General features: G+C 50.9%; 2 protein-coding genes across 4 annotated transcripts; one reads left to right on the forward strand and one right to left on the reverse strand.

Moving 5' to 3' along the window:
• The first annotated feature begins 3,007 nt into the window (after positions 1-3,007).
• Positions 3,008-21,363, forward strand: PNPO (pyridoxamine 5'-phosphate oxidase). 2 transcript variants are annotated; one of them, XM_032279857.1, is made up of 8 exons: positions 3,008-3,269; positions 4,647-4,771; positions 6,280-6,379; positions 7,229-7,282; positions 7,547-7,675; positions 8,000-8,070; positions 11,805-11,855; positions 19,324-21,363. In XM_032279857.1, the coding sequence occupies exons 1-7, from the start codon at positions 3,132-3,134 to the stop codon at positions 11,827-11,829; spliced, it is 642 nt and encodes a 213-aa protein (XP_032135748.1). In that variant the 5' UTR covers positions 3,008-3,131; the 3' UTR covers positions 11,830-11,855; positions 19,324-21,363. The 2 variants fall into 2 exon arrangements, with proteins under 2 accessions (XP_032135748.1, XP_032135747.1); XM_032279856.1 differs by lacking the exons at positions 11,805-11,855; positions 19,324-21,363 and adding an exon at positions 8,291-9,045.
• Positions 13,385-19,555, reverse strand: PRR15L (proline rich 15 like). 2 transcript variants are annotated; one of them, XM_032279858.1, is made up of 2 exons: positions 19,113-19,555; positions 13,385-14,674 (listed from the first exon to the last, which is right to left on the reverse strand). In XM_032279858.1, the coding sequence occupies exon 2, from the start codon at positions 14,643-14,645 to the stop codon at positions 14,334-14,336; it is 312 nt and encodes a 103-aa protein (XP_032135749.1). In that variant the 5' UTR covers positions 14,646-14,674; positions 19,113-19,555; the 3' UTR covers positions 13,385-14,333. The 2 variants fall into 2 exon arrangements, with proteins under 2 accessions (XP_032135749.1, XP_032135750.1); XM_032279859.1 differs by having other exon boundaries at positions 13,385-14,677.
• Positions 21,364-21,589: the final 226 nt, after the last annotated feature.

Consider the following 21,589-nt stretch of genomic DNA (forward strand, 5'->3'; position numbering starts at 1 on the left):
TGAGACGGAGTTTCGCTCTTGTTACCCAGGCTGGAGTGCAATGGCGCGATCTCGGCTCACCGCAACCTCCGCCTCCTGGGTTCAGGCAGTTCTCCTGCCTCAGCCTCCTTACTAGCTGGGATTACAGGCACGTGCCGCCATGCCCAGCTAATTTTTTGTATTTTTTTAGTAGAGACGGGGTTTCACCATGTTGATCAGGATGGTCTCGATCTCTTGACCTCGTGATCCACCCGCCTCGGCCTCCCAAAGTGCTGGGATTACAGGCTTGAGCCACCGCGCCCAGCCGATTAGCTTGTTTTCTCATCGCCTTTGCTCCAGCAGTATTACACATCTTCAGAGTCCCCCAAGTGCACCATGCCTTTACTCACAATGTTCCCTCTTGCTGGAGTGGCTGTTCCATTGTCCATCCAGTAAAAACTTACTCATTAAGACATCAAATGTCCACTCCCTTTATGAAGCCTTTCCTGACTGTTTGATCCTCTTCTTTTTGCTCCTTTTTACTGCACAGAAACACCTGTTAAAATATCTCAGGAGGCTGAGGCAGGAGAATCCCTTGAACCCAGGAGGCAGAGGTTGTAGTGAGCCGAGATCATCCCACTGCACTCCAGCCTGGACAACAGGGTGAGACTCTATCTCAAAAAAAAAAAAAGAGGCCACAACAATTCCTAAGCTCACAAATCTGCCTCCCCCTATAGACTACAAGCCCAGGTTGTCATCTTCATCTTAATGTTCTCAGACCTGGTTCAGTGTCTGGTCCAAAGGAAGTCTTTAACAAATGTCTACTGAATGAATACATAAATATGTATTTACCCCCACTACACTGAGCTGTTGGCTTTTAAGTACACAGATGATCTTAGTCTTGGTGTCCTAGGATCCAGGTCCAGGGAAGCAGCAGCCCAGGAATGCTAAAAGAGCATGAAGAAAAACCCCATGGCTGGGCACGGTGGCTCACGCCTGTAATCCCAACATTTTGGGAGGCTGAGGTGGGTAGATCACTTGAGGTCAGAAGTTCGACACCAGTCTAGCCAACATGGCAAAATCCCATCTCTACTAAAATTACAAAAAATTAGCCAGGTGTGGTGGCACACGCCTGTAATCCCAGCTACTCGGGAGGCTGGGGCACAATGGCTTGAACCTAGGAGGCGGAGGTTGCCGTGAGCCGAGATTGTACCACTGCACTACAGCCTGGGTGACAGAGGGAGACTCCATCTCAAAAAAAATGTAAAAAAAAAGAACAAAAGTCATCTGAGTCGAAGTGCATTCATTACTGCTTATACAGGTTCAACTGCAGGGGCTTAGGAGGGCGGGAAGACAGCAATGTTCTTATATAGAAAGACAATCTTCAGGAAAGTAAATCCAGTTAACTTTCTCTCAATTATGCTGATGGAGGAAAATGACGGCAGCACAAAAAATTCCAACCAATGGAGAATCCATAGAAAATATCATTAAGCCTTGAGACCTGTATTATTTCTTTGCAGCAAAATTGTCTTCCAGATTCTATCTGGCTCAAGCTATGTACACATAAAGGATGACAGGTATCTAATGTAGGGCTTTATGAAGCTCAGCTGTAATGCAGACACCTGGGCAGGCAAGGAAGTTCCCCTTACCTGGCACAGTCCTGGGTGCCTGCCTAGATGACTCTTGCAGCTCCCCTTCCTGATTGCTGGTGGAAAGCAGGGCTAGAGAGAGGTCTCAACCCAAGGCTGCCCCAGCCAGGTCAGAACTGGATTAAGCACAAGTGGATTTCCCATTTTCAGCCTTGCATCCACTGCCTGGAATGGCTATGCACAGCCATCTGGTGTGTACTCCCTGGTGGCAATTGCTGGCATTGACCTAGGTGCTAGACTCCTACTACCTAGGATGGGCAAAATGTGGAAAAGGGAAAGCTTGATAAAGATGGGGGAGGCCCTGGAGAGACAGGACATTGGCAGCCTTGCCATATACCAGGACACTGGCTCCTATGAACTCCAATGCACCATGGCAGGGGAAACCATGAGCAAAGGGAGCAGTATGCTCTGACCCTCGCTTAAATAAATGAGGCTGGAGGGAGGGCTCAAAACTAGAAGAGGTGGTGGGCTCGGTGGCTCATGCCTATAAACCCAGCACTTTGGGAGGTCAAGGCAGGTGGATCACTTGAGATCAGGGATTCGAGACCAGCCTGGCCAACATGGTGAAACCCTGTCTCTACTAAAAATAGAAAAATTAGCCAGGCGTAGTGGTGGGTGCCTGTAATCCCAGCTACTCGAGAGTCTGAGGCAGAGAATTGCTTGAACCTGGGAGGTAGAGGCTGCGGTGAGTCGAGATCGCGCCGCTGAACGCCAGCCTGAGCCACAGAGCTAGTCTGTCTTAAACAAAACAAAACAAAAACAAAACTAGAAGAGGAAAACAACTCTTGTCTGGGATGCGTTGGTCCCAAATTTCCTTCTTCCCCCTTCCCATTCAGCCATCTTCCTTCTCACCTCACCGTCTCTTCCTAGCCCCACTGCACCTCCCCAATCGGGGCATGGTCCACAAGTCATTTCAACCTCTCCCACTCTCATGCCCTAATTTCTCCCACAGCCAGACTACCCTTTTCTCTATGTGTCCCCATCACCCTGCCTCAGTCTGGCCCCTAATTCCATTTTCCATTTTTCTTTTCCCATTCCACTAGTCTCCCCTCCCAGGGGGTACTTCCTGCCCTAAGCTCACCTTCAGGCAGCTACTGTGGGCCAGCCACTTAATACTGACCACTCCCCTCAAGCCCCCGGGACACATCCTCCGCCCCGCCTGAGCTGCAGGAGATCTTCCTATACCTTTAACTAACCTCCACGTGCGTGTTAACGGCGGTGACAGCATTTCCTTGTCTCTCTGCTCCCGCCCCCAAAGGTGCTGCCCATTGGCCGCTGGGTTCCTCTGTTCACGCTCTAATCGGCCTCGCTCCTCAAAAGCTCCAACCAATGACCTTTCCGTGCCTGTCTCCCTCCTCCGATCCTGGACTCCCATTGGCTCCTAGGACTTAGGACCTGTTAGCTTGGTTGGGCTACTGGCAAATCCTTCCTTCCTTGGGGTAGACGTCTGCGGTGAGAAATTGGTTCCGAACTCAAAGGAACCCAGCGTGGGGCGACAGCCGGGTCACGTGGCCGGCGGTCCTCATGACGTGCTGGCTGCGGGGCGTCACTGCGACGTTTGGGCGACCTGCCGAGTGGCCAGGCTACTTCCGTCACCTGTGTGGTCGCGGTGCTGCCATGGACCTGGGACCCATGCGCAAGAGCTACCGCGGAGACAGAGAGGTGCAGCCGCCAGGGCCAGGCCTCCTGCAGGGGCGGGGAAAGAAGGGTCCCCAGATTCATCTTCAGCGGGGAGAGGAGTAGGAGGAAACTCTCGGGGCTTCTGGGGCCAACCAATGGGGCAAGAAGGTTTGGGGATCACCCGCGTGGGAGAAGGGGGCTTCAAAGACATGCGACCGGGGGAGCAGTTCCGGGGAAATGCGAATGAAGATGGGTTCAAAAGTCAGCCTTTCATAAGGGATAAGAGCTCGAAATTTGGAGCCTACCTGGGTTGGAATCCTTAACCTCTCTGGGCCTCAGTTTCCTCATCTGGGAAGTGACAGTACCTAGCTCACGGGGATGTTAAGACTTAGATGTTTCTAAACTGCTTAGAACCCTGCTACCCACCTGGTACAGGTAGCAAGGTCAGATAACTTGCTCAGTCCCGCTGAGCTAGTGATGGATTAATCAGGGTTTCATGTTATAGTTGTCATCACAGGGCCGGGCCTCCGTTAAGGGGTGGGGGAAGAGGGGTCTTCGGAGTTATCTACTGGGGGGAGGGGAGTAGGAGGAGCCAGCCCCTCAGGGCTCCTGGGGCCACCCCCTAGGGCAAGGAGGTTTGGGGGTCACCCAAACTCCCCAAGGAGGGCATGGTCATGGGCCTCTCTTTGGGTGGATACAGCGATAAAGAGCTTACAAACTGTTTGAGAAAAAAAAATAAGTGGAATGTGGGGAAGGGGTCTAGCTCAGGGAGGAGAAAGCTCTCAGCTTACTGCCTTCAGTACTTTTTGCTGACCGCTGGGAAGTTCTTTTCCTTTTCCCTCCTCAGGATGGGAACCAAGAGAACCTTTATTAGTCGGGCATGTTGGAGCATGCCTGTAATCCCAGCTACTTGGGAGGATGAGGTGGGAGGATCACATGAGCTTGGGAGGTTGAGGCCTCAGTGAACCGAGATCACATCACTGCACTCCAGCCCAGGCGAAAGAGTGAGACCCTGCCTCACACACACACACACACACACACACACACACACACACACACACAAAAGCAGTTTTTGATTAAATTTCAGCCTGCTGAATGAGAAATTATGGGGGTGGAGCCCAGAAAGTTTTTTTAATGCTCCCCAGGTGATTCTGATACACAGACAATTTTGACACCCATGACATAAAACCCTGATTTATCCATTGCTAGCTCTGGGACAGCAAGTTGTCTGACCTTCTTATGCCTGTTTCCTCACCTATAAAATGGGGCACAGAATCTTCTTACTGCGTACTATTTTTTATTTTAAGGTCATTGTCATGAGGACTAAATGAGTTGATATTTGAAAAGTGATTAGAACAGTGCCAGGTATATAGTAAGCGCTATATATGTTTATTAAATGAAATAAAACTCCCTTTCTAGGCATTTGAGGAGACTCATCTGACCTCCCTGGACCCAGTGAAACAGTTTGCTGCCTGGTTTGAGGATGCTGTTCAGTGTCCTGACATAGGGGAGGCCAACGCCATGTGTCTGGCTACCTGTACCAGGTGGGCATGGCCATGGGACCCTCTTTGGCTGGGTACATATGAAGTAGGAGCTTATGAAGCTCTCAGCTCTAGATGCCAACTTTATGGTTCCAGCTACTGTGTGGCTTTAGGCAAGGTACTTGTCCTCCCTTGGCCTCTGTGTCCCTACCTATAAATCAGAGACCAGACCACAAAATTACATGTCAGTGATAAAAATGCAGTGCCTTGTTCATCTCTACCCTTGATACATCCATACATAGCCCCTTGCCTCCCTCATCTCTCCATTTACCCAAACCCTGTCTGCTATTCAGGAGCTGCTTCTGGTGAAGCTCTGTCCCTCTCTCAAAATCTAGTACAGTACTTGACTATATCATTCCTTTGACAATCATATGCCGTTTGAGACATAACTTGTATTATAGCCTGTTATTCAGGCTATAATAGATAGAACAATACTCCTTGCTAGACTGTAAGGCCTTGAAAGCAGTGCTCTTGTACTGTGCGAGTGGGTGTCTCCCAGAGCTCTGAGCAGAGGAGCTGATCTAATAGCACCACCATGATCCCTAAGCATTGACTGATTGCATTATTGTTAGTTCCTGCCCTTAAGGTCTTATGAGTTTGCTAGGGCTGTCTTAACAAAATACTGTAGACTGGTAGCTTAAACAACAGGAATTTATTTTCTTTATTTTTTTTTGAGATGGAGTTTCGCTCTTGTGACCCAGGCTGGAGTGCAATGACGGGATCTCAGCTCACCGCAACCTCCGCCTCCTGGGTTCAGGCAATTCTCCTGCCTCAGCATCCCGAGTAGCTGGGATTACAGGCAAGCGCCACCATGCCCAGCTAATTTTTTGTATTTTTAGTAGAGACGGGGTTTCACCATGTTGACCAGGATGGTCTCGATCTCTTGACCTCGTGATCCACCCGCCTCGGCCTCCGAAAGTGCTGGGATTACAGGCTTGAGCCACCGCGCCCGGTAGGGAATTTATTTTCTTATAGTTATGGTGGCTAGAAGTCCAAGATCAAGGTGCCATCAGGGGTGGTTTCTGGTGAGGCCTCTGCTTGTGGTTTGCAGACAGCTGCTTTTTGCCATGTCCTCATAGTGCCTTTCCTGTGTGTGTGTGTGTGTGTGTGTGTGTGTGTGTGTGTGTGTGTGTGTTGGGGGGGGTAAGGGAGGTGGTTCTGAAGTCTCTTCTCTTACAGTGACTCCAGTCCTATTGGATTAGGGCCCCACCCTATGACCTTATTTAACCTTAGTTACCTCCATAAGGTCCCTGTCTCCAAATACAGTCATACTGAGGTTTCAGTCTTTGACATAGGGGTTTTGGGTATCACAATTCAGTCCATAACAGGGCCTCAGGCTGTAGTGTCATACCTCTAGGACAAACCCCCAGGAGCACATGGGAGGGGGCAGCCTGACAGCTCAATAAAGGGGGTGCAGCTGGAGGGGGTGCTTAGACATCTTTTGGGGAGAGGGACTGTAGCCACAACATTGAAGCAGGCTCTGACCACAGTGCTCTGCTGTTTGCCCCTAGAGATGGAAAACCCTCTGCTCGCATGTTGCTACTGAAGGGCTTTGGCAAAGATGGCTTCCGTTTCTTCACCAACTTCGAGAGCCGAAAAGGAAAAGAGCTGGTCAGTGAAAAGAGCTGGTAATCTTTCCCAGGGCCTGAAGGGTCTGGCCCTTGCCTTCTGTCACCTTCTCATGCCACCTGCCCCTACCCCTGCCCATCTTCTTGCTCTCTGTGTGCAAGTACCCTCCTGCTATGAGGCCTTGGCACTTGCTCTTTGCCATGAATGAATGAATGAATGAATGAATGAATGAATGAATGCAAAGGTCCCTGCCTAACCCCCATCAGCCTTCACCTGTTCCTTCAGATCTCAGCCAACATGTTGCCTCCTCAGGAAGGCCTTCCTTGACTCTGACTCAGCCCGTCATGCTGTTTGCTGTCATTATAACTTGCAACTTTCCTTTTCGTTATTTTCTTCAGTTTGTAAGTGAGCATTTATTTAGGTGATTATGTAACGGATATTTGTCTCCTCTGCCGAACAGTAAGCTCTCGAGGAGTGGAGGCTGCTCTGTTTTATCTTTGCTGTACCCCCTGCATGTCTCCTGTTGTCAGACCCAGAGTGGGCACTTCGTGTGCATTCAATGAATGAATCCAAAATGAGTAAACCTCCCTGAGTCTATGCCAGTATTTCTCAAGACTCACAAATCTGTGGGTGAGAGAAGTGGCCCAGCCTCACTTTGGAGTCCGACTGGCCTAAATTTAGCTCCACCATTACTGAGGGAACTTGGGCATGTGACTTAGCCTGTCTCTGTATCTGTGACAATAGGCCCACCTTTGAGGATTTAAATGAGCCATTACAGTGGATGCGTCTGCTGCAGGCCTGCACACCACAGCTCTCCTGCCTTTCCCCTGCATGCCGGAGGCCTCCTCTCCCTGTCCTGATGGCTGGTTGTGGATTCTTTTTTACTTCTAGGACTCAAATCCCTTTGCTTCCCTTGTCTTCTACTGGGAGCCACTTAACCGTCAGGTGAGTGAATTTTCCCAGGAGAGCCTGGAAAAATAGGCTGGGTTGGCAGGGCCTGAGTTTATGGCTGAGTCTAGTGAAGGTCTCCAGACTGGGCAAACGTCCCACCTGGGCACTCTGCCTCCAAAACAGCCCTCAGTTAGCTGGTCTAGTTGGAGCCAGGAGTGGTGGGGCAGTGGATAGAGAGAACAGAGAGGAACGGGGCCTCTGCTGGTAGGGACGGCAGATGGCATTGAACGCCTTTCACCCAGAGCCATCCCTGAGCAGGTGCGTGTGGAAGGCCCTGTGAAGAAGCTGTCTGAGGAGGAGGCTGAGTGCTACTTCCACTCCCGCCCCAAGAGCAGCCAGATTGGGGCTGTGGTCAGCCACCAGAGTTCTGTGATCCCTGATCGGGAGGTGAGTGGGGCTCTGCCATAGTCCTCTAGGTGGTGGAGGCTTTGGCTTATCCCTAGAAGCTGTCCCAAGAAGATGCCAGGTTCTTCTCTCTCTAGCCCAGTGAAAACAGTGAAAAGGACAATCTCCCTAGGGGAAGTGGGCGGGGGGGGAGAGGGGAAATAGGCCTCCTCTGTCGGTCTGGCCCTCCCGTTGACTGTGTGCTCCTGGAGGACAGAGGCCAGTCTGCTCTGCTCACCCATGTCCCCAGCACGTATCCTCAGGAAGTCCTTGTTAATGAATCATTGACTGGGCCTGGCCCTTCTTCTAACTCCTTCCCCTGGACAGTGTCTGAGAAAGAAAAATGAGGAACTGGAACAGCTCTACCAGGATCAGGAGGTGCCCAAGCCAAAATCCTGGTGAGTGACATCTGGCAGTCATCTAGAAAGGGACACCATGCCCTTACATTTACTTGAAGCCACCTGCCTGGGGAATTACAGATCTCCTCCTCCCTGGCAACCCTTGTCAGATGCATCCCAGCAACTTCCTTCAAGAGGCCCTGGGATGAGGGGTGAGGGTAGGAGAGTGACCTGGCTAGAAACACCCACAGAGCACTGAAACCTCTGCTTCTCCTTATAGGGGTGGCTATGTCCTGTACCCCCAGGTGATGGAGTTCTGGCAAGGTCAAACCAACCGCCTGCATGACCGGATAGTCTTTCGGCGGGGCCTACCCACAGGAGATTCCCCTTTGGGGCCCATGACCCACCGCGGGGAGGAAGACTGGCTCTATGAGAGACTTGCACCTTGACTCTGGCCCAGAGTGGAGCTAGGGCTAGGTGTCAAGAGAGAGTGTGGGATTGGGACCCAGGCCCTTCTTTCTACCCTCAGCCCATTTCCCTCCCTACCCCTTATATTCAGGACTCTTCACAGCTCATCCTCCGAGTTCTCTGTACTCAGTTGGTTCTCAGTTAGCTGGTCAAGCTGAGTGTAATGGTGGCATAGAGAATCACACATGGAAAATAATTCCATAGTTATTTTTTTGACCATGCCTATGATTGATTAGGATAGCTCCCTCTGGGGTGGCAGCCAGTGTGACTCCCTTTCTGGTGACATCTCGTGAGTCATCCTGGCCAAAGCTTAGTCCCAGCATAAGCGCCTGAGCCAATCTGGCCAATCAGATTGTTTTGTCAATAATTTGAAATTTGAAATGGAGGGATCAGAATGCTGGGAGTCACTGAAGCCAAGTCATTCATGGCAGCCAGGAAACAACAGGAATCAACAGCCTCTGCTGCTGCTGTTGCAATTCCCAGGATCTCTCCTTCCCTAATACCTCCTTCCCAGGTTGGCTGTGCAGTTCCTCCCCCTGCCTTGAAACACCCGACTATCTCTGTAAATTCTCTCTCTCTTTTTTTTTTTTTTTTTGGACCTAATCTAGCTAGAATCTATTTCCATTGCTTACAACTTAACCTTAACTAACTCATTTACCAATAGAATTTTTTTTTTGAGATGGAATCTTGCTCTGTCACCCAGGCTGGAGGGCAGTGGCATGATCTCGGCTCGTTGCAACCTCTGCCTCCCAGGTTCAAGGGATCCCTCCTTAGTAGCTGGGATTACAGGTGCCCACCAACACACCTGGCTAATTTTTGTATTTTTAGTAGAGACAGCATTCATCATGTTGGCCAGGCTGGTCTCCAATTCCTGCCTGAAGTGATCCATCCCCCTCAGCCTCCCAATATATATATATATATATTTGGTTTTTGGTTTTTGAGATGGAGTCTCGCTCAGTCGCCCAAACTAGAGTACAGTGGTATGATCTCAGCTCACTGCAGCCTCTGCCTCCCGGGTTGAAGTGGCTGTCCTGCCTCAGCCTCCTGAGTAGCTGGGATTACAGGTGTGTGCCACCATGCCCGGCTGATTTTTGTATTATAAGTAGAGACACGGTTTCACCATGTTGGATAGGCTGGTCTTGAACTCCAGACCTTACGATCTGCCTGCCTTGGCCTCCCAAAGTGCTAGGATTACAGGCATGAGCCACCACGCCCAGCGCAGAATAGTATATTTTTATAGTACTTCCCTTACTGATTGTTGCCTTCTCTGTGGCTCCAAGGGACCCACAGAGTTACAGGAAAGCAGGTTTCATCTCAGTATTAGGAGATATTTCAAGCATCAGACCTGCCTAAGAAGGAGTGGGCTGTCACTGGGAATTTTTATTCCCAGTCAGTCAGGAATTTTGTAGAAGGGATTCATGTGCTGGTACCAATAGGACAGGAACATTTTAATCAGCTTTACTTTCTATGTTTGTTTGTGGAAACGGTGTGTGTATGTGTACATACATTTTCCAAAAAGGAAAATTAAATGATTATAGAGATTATGTTTTTCAGACTACCCACATATCTGCTGTTCTTACTCCCCACTTCTGCTGATGATTCCTAGATCATTAGCTTTTCACCCACACTGGAATTACCTGGAAAGTTTTAAGAACCCTGATGACTGGGTCCCACCCTCAGAGATGATTGAACCAGCCTGGCCAGCATGGCGAAACCCTGTCTCTACTATGATATGAGGGCAGCCTGGGCACTGGGAAATTTAAAAGCTCCCCAGAGAATTCTGTGCAGCCAAAGTTGAGGCCTCCTGGTCTAGAGCTTTGCTATACACAGTGTGGTCCACAAGCCAAGAGCATCAGCATCACTTGGCAGCCCCTTAGAGATTCAGACCCCTGGCCCACTGAATCTGTCCATGTATTTTCACTAGACCCCAGGTGACCAACTGCACTTGACTCAACCTCTAAACCATGACCTCCCACCCTCACAATCTGTGATCCTTTCGTGACCCTCAGCTGAGTCTGTGCTGAACTGTGTTTGCTCTCTTTGAGCAAAGCCCGCTGATCAGAGACAGCCTGGATGAGCAAGAAGCCTGCTAGCTATGGAGAGGAGCCAGGCTGAGTAAATGCTGTGACTAAGCCAGGATCAGAGAACTGACTGTTGCTTGCACTGGCTGGCATTGAGCTTGCCACTCTGTGAGCTGTGCTTCCTTCCCCTGCAGGGCCCTGTGCCTCAGTCCCTATTATCCACAGGCCTCCTCCAAGGGCAGCCCTCTCCCCGTTAATCCCCCTTAAGCCTGAGTGCAGGAAGGCACATGAACCTTGCGGCACCCTGCAGGCAGGAGGGTGTCAGGTGCCCTGAGCTACCTTGCCCTTTTTCTTGTACTGTAAGCAGTGCCGTTTCTGAGTTCGTGTACGTGTGTGTAGAAGCGCTGCACCCACCTTGTGTTATTGGGGGTTGTGTATCCCCCCAGCTTTGAGCCTGGTCTCAGCTGTTCCTTTTCTGTTCTCTGTCCAGTCGTTACTGCCCCCAGTCTGTAATAAAATCCTGTCAGCTGTGCATTTTTTTGATGTTCAACCCGGTCTGGTCTCCCTCAACCCCCAAGGAGGGGACTTGAGGAAATTTAATAGACTTTTCTGCCCCCTCATTTCTCCGCATCAAGTAGGCCTATGTCCAGCAGGGGGAGCCCGTCGCACAGGGTCGGCCCCTTCCGGGCAGTGAAGGCCAGTTCTAGCCGGCCTCCCTTGCCTCCCCCTTCCTCTGCTTGGGCCGCGTCCCAGTGAAACTGTGGTCGATAACCGGCAGCCTCTCCCGGTTCCCGCACATATTTACGCTCTCGGTTCCTCCTCTTTCCCTGTTCTCATAAAAACTTGCAGCTGCCTCACTCTGCTTCCCTGGGCAGTCAGATCTCCCTTTGGCTTCTAGTATCTACCCCATATCCATCTGGCCCCCCCAGCTTAGAAACACAGGTGGACTTTACCTAGAAGATGGAGCTGGGGTCAGCATGCAAGGGTCAGAGGGGTTGTGGACACTCTCACCCAGAGTGGTGATGGTGAGATTGGAGGAGGTGGTAGTACAGTACCAGTGTTATCTAGAACCTTAGGTTGGTGGCCCAGGACCTAACCTTATTGCTCCCCACTCAGGGAAACTGAGAATGGGCGGATGTGGGAGATGCCTGTATTCTGGGGTCTTAGGGGACACTCTGCTTCAAAGCTGGTTGGCTTTATCCCAATGCTTCCAGAGTTGTCCAGCCTCCTCAAACGATGCTCACCTCCCAGGATCCAAGACTCAGACGTTGCTCCCTCCCCTCCCCACTTCCCCTTCTGCAGAAGGTGTCTGTGCTTTTCTTTGTTCTGAGCTTCAGTTTCCTGTTCCCACAGCAGGTAAGAATCAAGAGTGGGAGGGACTGTGTGGGACAGTGGTCACATGCACAAGCTGGCTCTGGCTTCAGTCCCAGCTCCACCACTGCCAGTGCCTGGCCCCCAGGGTGAGTGATCTCACCTCTAAGCCTCAGCCAACTTGTCTGAAAAATGGGGATAATGACTGCACCTGTCTCAGGTGATGATAGGATTAAGTGACCCACCTTAGGGAGGGCTTGTTCTAGGGCCACCTGCCATAAGCACCCTATAAATGTTTCCTATTAACATGGGGCAGGGCTGTGGTGTGGGGAAAGTCGGAGTTCCTCTATGGAGACCTCATGGATTGAGTAATTAGTGAGACCCTAGAAAGTTCTGTGTAGTGAGAAGGGGTAGGGGAAGAGGCCTTGGGAAAGGCAACACCCTGAGCCTGCCTTCCATCCCTCCAGCTCCTGGTCTCCCTCCCCCATCACTTGAAGTCCCCCTGGCCTGTTAGGTGAGGCACCTAACAAAGGCTCCCTTGTATAGGTCTGTTTGTTTCAGGAATAAATTCCCCAAGCAACAGCGCCTGGGGTGGGGTGGCCAGCAGCCTGCCAGGAGCTGACCTGTAAGCCACAGGACCACATTGTTTAGTGGCCGCCTTGGTCTTTCCCTGTGTTTCTACCAGGAGCCCCAGAGATTTGGCCAACTTTTTTTAGTTCCCGGCTCTTATGGCTTGATAAAGAGCTGGACCTAACATCATAAGATGACAGCTTTCTCCCCTTTCTTATTTATTAAAAAAAATTTTTTTTCTGGAGTTAAGGTCTAGTTCTGTCACCCAGGTTGTAGTGCAGTAGCACAATCATAGCTCACTGCAGTCTTGAACTCCTGGACTCAAGCAATCCTCCTACCTCAGCCTCCCAAGCAGATAGGACTACAGGCATGTGCCACCACAGTCAGCTAATTTTTGTTTGTTGGGTTTTTTTAGAGATGGGGATCTTGCTATGTTACCTTGGCTGGTCTCAAACTCCTGCGCGCAAGCAATCCACCCATCTCAGCCTCCCAAAATGAGGGAATTACAGGCCTCAGCCACCATACCCGCCCTCTCTGTTTTCTTAAACCAAAGCTATGGAGTACGGTGGAGTTGTTTATAAAGCAAGGGGCAAGGAAGCCAGTATTAAACTGAGCACCTACTATGGGGCCTCTCATAGGCCACTTAATACTGACCGCTTTTGACAAGATGGGTATTATTTCAGCCCCCTTTTACAGAAGAGAGAACTGAGGCTCAGAGGACAAGCAAATGTTCCCAAGGTCACCCAGCTATTAAGGGGTAGAGCCAGAGTTTGAATCTTCATCCCAAACCAAACCACTGAAACTTTGGGGTCAGTCATCAAAGCTCTGTCTTACTCTTTTGAGCATCTGATGGCCTCTCTGTTGACCAGAGAGAACTGACCACTGCGGTATAACTAGCTCCTGCTCCCCCATCCCCACACTAAGGCTGGTTTGATGGTAAAAATTAGTGACCAGTTCCTACACTGTCACACCTAGGTACCCTTCCTGAAGCTTGAAAGGAACAGTTTGAGCACAAAGGTCCACTTTACTTACATAAGGAAGATAAAGGCATGAAAAACAGTCATCTCAATAAGTGCAAGACATAAGCATGAAAGAGGTTCTCTGCTTTCCAGCATTGTTATTACAAAGAGAGAAACCTACAATTATTTTGTTAAACAAAATTTAAGACTCCAGGACCCATCTCTGGAGCTGATACCTGTTAAATACTATTACTGCAGGGGAGGGAAGGGAGAAAACTCCCCACCCACTCCCCCAATTTGGCCAGTGTACCTTCCCTTTGAGGGTGTGTGACTCCACCTGCACAAGTCATGGCCAAAACAGGAACCAGTAAGTCAAACTACCATCAATCTAGTCTTCTGCAGCACCCCCCACAGAGCGCTGTGTCCTCTGCCCCCTCCACACCTGAGGGCAAAGTTCCAGGAAGTTTACTGCCTGTGTTAGGAGGTGAGCTCAAGTTCAGCGTCTCCGCCTCTGGCTCCACAGAAACCAGAGCCCATCACGTGGCTTCTGGAAAATATGACCTCCTCAGGATTGGTCCAGGGAACAGTCACAGGTAGAGAAAGTAAAGGGAGCAGCAATTCAAACTCGCCTTTGACCCTGTGTCCAGTGAGGAGGTGAAGTCTGTCTGGCTCGCTCCATTCCCTGCCATGCCCACCTCCCTGCCGGCCCTGCCGTTGCTTCAAGGAGGGCTGTCCATCCTGGGTGAGGGTTTTCACCCTTGAACTAGAGTGCCTTTTTATGTGGTCAGGGTGAGGGTGGGAGGACCCTGGGATCTCCCAGGCCTTAAAAGTGGAGGCACATAAATACAAATCTAAAAACCAGCCATTTCCTGCCAGCAGACATCGACTGCCACCATGGCTTCAGCTATGGCCAAAGAGGCCAGCGTGGCAAGCTCCTGTCTCAGATCTGGCTGATGACAGGAAACCAGGAGGTGCTAGCACCCTCCTCAGTCCTTCACTTCGATGACCGCCCTTCCTCACAGTCATCAAAGAGGCTAGGGTTCTCTGCCAGTGTGGCTCTCACTTTCTTCTTCTCCTTGAAGCGGCCTGAGTTGGAGACCTTGACGTGCTTGCCCTTGGTGCTCTTGTCCACAATCTTCTCCAGGCGGGTGTTAAAGTTGCTGTTGGGGCCTCCAGCGTCGGGCATCGGGGGTTCTGTGCCTCCCTCTGTTTGGGCATAGGTGTCAGGGATCTCATACAGCACCTTGGGAGTGGATTTCTTTTTCCGGAGGAAAGTCAGCTTCCACCAACCAATTTCAGTTGTCATGGCGCTCCCTAAGCTGAGGGTGGGGCTTTCTGCTGGAGCAGGGTGGGAGGGAGGGAGAGACAAAGGGGTCAATGGGAAAAAGGGGTGAGTGCCTTTGGACCAGCTTGCTCTAGACTCCTAATCATGGGCTGCTTTAAGAATTAAAGAAAGGGCCCAGGCTTGGTGTCAAACACCTGTAATCCCAGCTACTCAGGAGGTTGAGGCAGGAGTATCACTTGAACCCGGGAGGCAGAGATTGCAGTGAGCTGAGATCGCACCACTGCACTCCAGCCTGGGCAACAGAACAAGACTCTGTCTCAAAAAAAAAAAAAAAAAAGAATTAAAGAATTGAAGGTAGGACTGAATAAACCCAAGATTCAGGTCAGTGGAATGACACATGCTTTTAGAGAGTGTGAGAAAAGAGAAGGGTCAAAGTCAAGGTCAAGACAGGGAAGCCACGGACGCCAGGCAGAGGGGCAGTGGGACAGGCACACACTACTGCCCTGCAGGGTTGTCTGGAGCTTTGAGATCATTCTTGCCAGGCCCTTCAGGGCCGCAGGCAGGTGGACAGCTTGCCCAAGTCACACGGCATCCAGGCCTTTCATGCTCTTCCCAAACTTCCCACTATACCACCAGACCCTGCTGCCAGCTGTGGGCAGACCATTGACTGGTAGCACAGGGAGAGAAAGACCCTGTGCATTTTGCTTGGAATTCATTACAAAACTAAATGTAATTAGTGACTTTCCCAGCAATTTGAACTTCCCAGCAGTGACCTGCAAGGCTAAAGTAGCTGCTGGGCTCTTCCTAAGGCAGGAGCCAGAGCCTCAGGCTAGGAATGGGAAATCCTGGGGCATTTCCTCACCTATCCCATCCAGCCATAGCATTTAGCTCTACTGTTAATCCCTGCCCACAGAGGTAACCATGTATTGCAAAATAAAACCTATGATAATGGGAATAATTACTAAGGGATGGTTCCCTTTCCCACCAAGCTTTCATGAGAAAGGGGAGCTAAAAAGGCAGAAAGCAGTTAGAAGGATCCCAGAAGTACAGGGGAGACTCGGTCATCACAGGTTGTACCTTTCAGGGTGGGGCTTGGGTCTGAAATCCAGGCTTCTCTACTCATAGACCACGTACCCTGCCACGGAGCTGCCTTCCCCAGGGGCCTCACCTTTGACTAATTTCAACAAAGGTATTGTCTGAGCTAGCGGAAGTTCTGGGAGAGGAGGTTGCCTGGACATCATCGATAGATGAGGTATGTAAGATAGAAGCAGACGACAGTCTGCTAGATGAAGGAAGATCAGTGACAGAACAGGCAGAGGAATGGTGATGACTGGCAAGGTTGGTGGTCTAGTTCTCAGGATGCCTAGGTGCCAGCTGTGAAAGTTCCAGGGGAGGAAGGCGCAGCCAGTGTGCACCAGAAAGCTAGAAGGCATTGCTCTTGTCACCCCTCTGGAGTGCAATGCTGTGATCTTGGCTCATTGCAACCTCCACCTCCCAGGTTCAAGTGATTTTCCTGCCTCAGACTCCCAAGTAGCTGGGATCACAGGCATGCGCCACCACACCCAGCTAATTTTTTGTATTTTTAGTAAAGACGGGGATTATTCCATGTTGGTCAGGCTGGTCTCGAACTCCTTACCTCAGGTGATCTGCCCACCTCGGCCTCCCAAAGTGCTGGGATTACAGGCGTGAGCCACCACGCCTGGTGTTCACCTCCTTTTAAAAACTGGAGGTATTCACTGCATTTTTTAAAAAGACCAGAAAGACATACTCCAAATGATTAATAGTGCCTTTCTTTATGTAGGAGAAGAGGGTGCTTTCTCTACTCTAGTTTTCTGATTTCCAGAATTTCCATAATGAGGATAGATTATTTTAGGGGTTGGGGAGCATATCAAATTCAGGAAAGAGGAGAACACGATGCGGGCCTAGGCTTATGATGAGCTGAAGGCCTGCATCCATGCTCCTCGCTGCTCTGGTCTCTTGCCCCTCCATGTCCCCACCCCCTCCCCCAGAGCACACAGCTGGTGGATTCCTTTCCACTTCTCTGTCTGGGAAGCAGCTGCCACATTGCCAGCTCTGTCCCTTTAGCTGGGCTCAAGTGGCAAGAGAAGCTGAGGGGAGATCTTGTGCAGCTCCCGCTCAGAAAGTGAAGGGGTGGTGAGAGGGACTCGATAAATACTTCCAGGGCACCCTGGAGAGGTGAGCACACCTAGGAACAGCCTGAGAGGTTTGCTTTGGCAGCTTGCCTCACCTGGGCTTAGCACAGCCTTGCACAGAACTTAGTGTTCCAGAATGGATTTCTGGAAGGAGGTATGGGGAGAGCAGAGAAGGAGGAACAGGGTACTTGCTTGGTCTGTGGGTACCCCAGTCACTGCCTTGTCTGGAACGAGGCCCACAGCCCCACCACTACTCATCTGGAGCAAGGAACTTGGAGAATGGAAGAACAGAAGATCCAGCTCCTGAGACTCATAACCACCAGATTTTCTAGCTCCAGAGAGAAAGAAGCTTCTGCCTGTGCCCATTAAAATTCACCTGTTTTAACAGGCATTTCAAGTTGACAAACTTGAGGCTTAACTTTCCTTGGCATAAAGGGAGCCACAGATCACAAGGAACTTATCAGAAAATGTAGAGACGGGAACAGCCCTTGTGCCCTGCCCTGGGGCCTCCACCAAGGCATCAGGTCTGGTGCCCTTGTGTCCTTGCCTTGTACTCTGGTCTCTCTAGAATGTTCTTTGCCAGAGATCAGGTGCAGTGGCTCAAGACTATAATCCCAGCACTTTGGGAGGCTGAGGCAGGAGAATTTCTTGAGGCCCGGAGTTCAAGACTAGCCTGGCCAACATGGAGAAACTCCGTCACCACTAAAAATACAGAAATACACAGAGCGCGGTGGCTCACACCTGTCATCCCAACACTTTGAGAGGCCTAGGTGGGTAGATCACCTGAGGTTGGGAGTTCAAGACCAGCCTGACCAACATGGAGAAACACTGTCTCTACTAAAAATACAAAATTAGCTGGGTGCGGTGGCATATGCCTGTAATCCCAGCTACTCCGGAGGCTGAGTCAGGAGAATTGCTTGAACCCAGGAAACAGAGGTTGCAGTGAGCCACGATCACACCATTGCACTCTAGTCTGGGCAACAAGAGCTAAACTCCGTCTCAAAAAACAAAAACAAACAAACAAAAAAACCCACAATAAAAATTAGGCAGGTATGATGTCATGTGCCTGTAGTCCCAGCTACTAGGGAAGCTGAAGCACGAAAATCCCCCAGGAGGCAGAGGTTGCAGTGAGCCAAGATTGTGCTACTGCACCCCAGCCTGGGTGACAGAGTGAGATTCTGTCTCAAAAAAAAAAAAAAAAGAATGCTTTTGCCAGGTCTTCTGGTCTCTTCTGCCCAGGAGGACATGTAGGCACCAGTAAGCAGGTGTTTGCCTTTTAAGCAAGCCTGACTTATGGAAATCTGAATTTGCAAAACAGAAAAATTAGCGGAATATTCTTTGTTTTACAAAATAACCCAGCTGTGGGATTCGGTAAATAGCGATCATAAAAGATAGTGTAAAGTCTGATTTGCTTTAAAAACAAGCAAACAAAAAAGGTGATGTGGTGTCCAAACCTCCCAGATTCTCAAAGTTGCAAAGAACAAGATATCTACAACCTTGTGCCCCTGCATAATCACAGAGGGCTGAAGGGGGTTGGGGGGGGGGCAGGTGCTCCGGACTCCAAACTGACCCAGCATTTGGTGACACAAGGTGGGCCCTGCAGTTCGCTCATGCAGGTTCCTGAGCTGGCCAAGCTAAGGGCTGGGCCCTTGCCCTGGGGCCCTGCAATCCAAGGATGATAGAAATCAGCCCCTGAGGATGCCAGCTTCACCTCTACTGTTTGCACAGCTTTGGGGCCATGAAGGGTCTCAAGGAACAGCCTGCCACCTGGTCTTTGGTGACCAGCACTATGGCATGCACATGGGTGTCCTGGGACAGGCCCCTCCATCCCAGCTGGGTTCTGTGAGCTGCTCCGAAGGGCTTTGCCCAGACTGAGCCAGGCCCCTTCTGAGCTGGAAGAAGTTAACCATTGACTGGGGCAGAGGTGGAGTGGCAGAGGGGCAGGTAGGGGAAGCAAGTCAGCTAATGTGTTGTTGGACAAAACACAGAACTCCCTCCACCATCCCTCTCCAGGGCTCCTAATGATGCTTGTCCATGCAGAATGAGACTGGGGTACCCTGGATAAAAATGGGGAGATGTTCCTACCAGACAGCTGGAAAAATGCTCCAGGCTGCGGGGTCAGAGGGGTGGGCTCCCGTTCAGCAAGAGTTAACAGAAAACTACTCAGCAGGAGCTCTGTTGGAGGCCTGGACTGACTCCAAGAGGCCAGTGGGATGAGTCCTGAGTGGAGTCCAGGTTAGAGGCCTGGGTTCTTTCCCAGAAGAACTGGCAGAACTGGGTGCCCTGACTGGGGTCTGTGCCTTGCTTTCCCCACCCACCGGCCCTCTGCCTGTACCTGTAATCCCGACTGCTCCAGGCTGGAGGTGAGACCTTTCCTAGAGAAGCAGTTGAGTGTAGGAGCTGCCTGGGAGGCTGAGACTCAGGCAGGAAGGGGTGCCTCCGGGGTGCTGTACGAGGCAAGGCTCGGCCAGGAGAGGTGGGTAGGAGCAGCTGCACATCAGGTGCAAGAGAAACAGGTGCAGGAGCTAGTACCTGCTCTGCGGCAGCTCCTGGAGTCACGGTGAACCTGAAACCCAGCCCCTCCCAGCTAAGTAAACAGAAGCAGAGGCCGGCTCAGGCTAATGAATATTCATCATGCTGGAAATTCAATCCCAGCGCCCATGCGTCCACCCAGAAGCCGGGGACCTCCGGGGACTGCCACGCTGGAGGAGGGAATCCCAAGGGAGATCTGGAGTGGCGGAGCACAGGAGGCTCTCTCTCAGTTTCCCCACTGTTGGGTGTCTGGTTGCACTTCCCAGCTGTAGCCAAGGTCACTCTACGCATTTCATCTTTCAAGGAAGCTCAGATCCCTCTCCAGCATGGACCACCACCTGGATGTTGTCCAGGGCACAACCGGGAAAGGGTTAAGGGCTGCTGCTTCCATTGGCAGGCTGGGTAGGACAGGGTGCACCCCAGCTTCCTTTGAACTCCCTGAGTCGAAACCAGTCCCTGGTTAAACTGGTTGGCAGACCGGTTCCCAGGCTGTCACTCCCCTGCCTGAAGCCTCAAAGTGGGGACTGGGTTGGGGGCTGTGGCTTCCTCCTGACCCAAAGAGCCCCTCCTTAAAATCTCCCTAGGGAGAAAAAAAGGGGTACCAGCCTCTCCTCGGGTCAGGCTCTCAAGACCCACCACAACCTCAAACATTGTCATCCCTCTCCCCCTTTGCTTGGAGGTGGGCTTCAAGGCCCTTGAGATCATATGCAGAATTCCATGTTTGTGGGCAGGGGCATTGATTTTTCTGCATAGATTATACTCGTAGCAGACTCTCAAAGAGACTTGTGACAGTCTCTCCACTAGCAAAGTACCACTGGCTTCAACTCCTCCCAGCAGTCAATCGAAAGGGCCTTCCTGGGTATTATAAAGTTGGCAAAACCTGGAGCAAGTTCTCAAGGGAAGGAGAGATGGGCCCCTAGTGAGGCTGGAAGAGAAGGAAAGGCAAGAAGGCAGGGGATGGGCACATGGTTGGGGACAGGGGCAGAGTGTGTGCACACAGGGGGCGATCGTCCTCTCTGATCTGCAGCCACACTCCCCCTGTAAACCCACCATCGGCCAAGCCTGTGTGCAGCCCTCAGCCAGGGCTGCTCTTGCAGATGGCTCTGTGCCTGGGGAGCATTGCTGTGCAGCCACCAAGGGGTGGCCTCTCCTGTTTGCACTTGCGTTCTCTCTCCCCTTGGATGGGCATCGCTGGAGAGTAGAAAACATCTGCTGCATACTCAATGTCTCTGCCACTCCTGGGCCCAGTGCAGCCCAGCTCAGGTGCCAATCCAAGCACCAGCTACCTTCCTTCATGGACTGGGGATGTGCGTGTCAGGCACAGAGTGAGGCATGAGGTAGAGAAAGGCATAAAATTCCCCCTTTCCCTGGCTCTCCCTCTAAGTTACATTGGAAATCCCAGCTCACTAACTCTAAGAGCTGTCGTCCATCTCCAATCCTGCTTCTACCCACTCCAGCTTCTGATGGCCTCTTGGGTTTGTATTCTCCATCTGAAACAGCCCCTCTTCCCTTAAAATGTCCTTGGATGGGCAGTCCTCCAAAGGCTCCCCACAGCCCATAGCAGAACCCACTTGGCCTGGCTCTCCTAGGATGGGACCTCTGCAGCCTCCTCTCACGCCCACCCCGCCATGTCAACTGTCCCTGAACAGTAGACGCTTCTCTGCCTGCCTTGGTAGGCACAAGGCTGCCTTAGAACGGTGGGATTAGAAGTGCTGGCTGTGCTCTTGGGTAGCAATGTCCTCCCCATCACCTGTGTGACCCAAAACAAACTCCTATTCATCCCTCAAAACCTGAATTAATGATTACACCTTCCACCCTACCAGAAATTTTCTTGTTTTCCTTTCTGTGTTCCCATAGAACCTGCTCATATACTTCTATTTAACATGATATATATACCATTATTGATTTCCACTTATAAACTTTTAGCTCTTTGAGCCCAGAATTATGTATCACTGATACAGGCCTGACATATAGTAGGTACTTATGCAAGCCTGAAAATACAAATGAGAAACACAAACATTGTTTTTACCCAAATAAACTGTTAATGTAGCCAATGGCTTTGTCCCAGTCTCCCTGGGGCAGGTAAACTTGCAAGAAAACCCATTTATTTGCCTTCTTGCGGTTCCAGCTACAGCTGGCTTGCTGTCATGCTATCATCTCCCTGGGGGTTGATTCGAATTGAAGGATATTATTTTGCAGGGTCCCCTGCCTCTAGTGCAAAGTACACACAGCTGTCCCAGAAAGGTGCCACAGCTTCCTAGATCTGTCACTTTCTATGAA

Source organism: Sapajus apella, unplaced genomic scaffold (assembly GCF_009761245.1).
Source record: "Sapajus apella isolate SASKATOON/1434 unplaced genomic scaffold, GSC_monkey_1.0 scaffold12, whole genome shotgun sequence".
NCBI classification, from domain to species: Eukaryota; Metazoa; Chordata; class Mammalia; order Primates; family Cebidae; genus Sapajus; species Sapajus apella.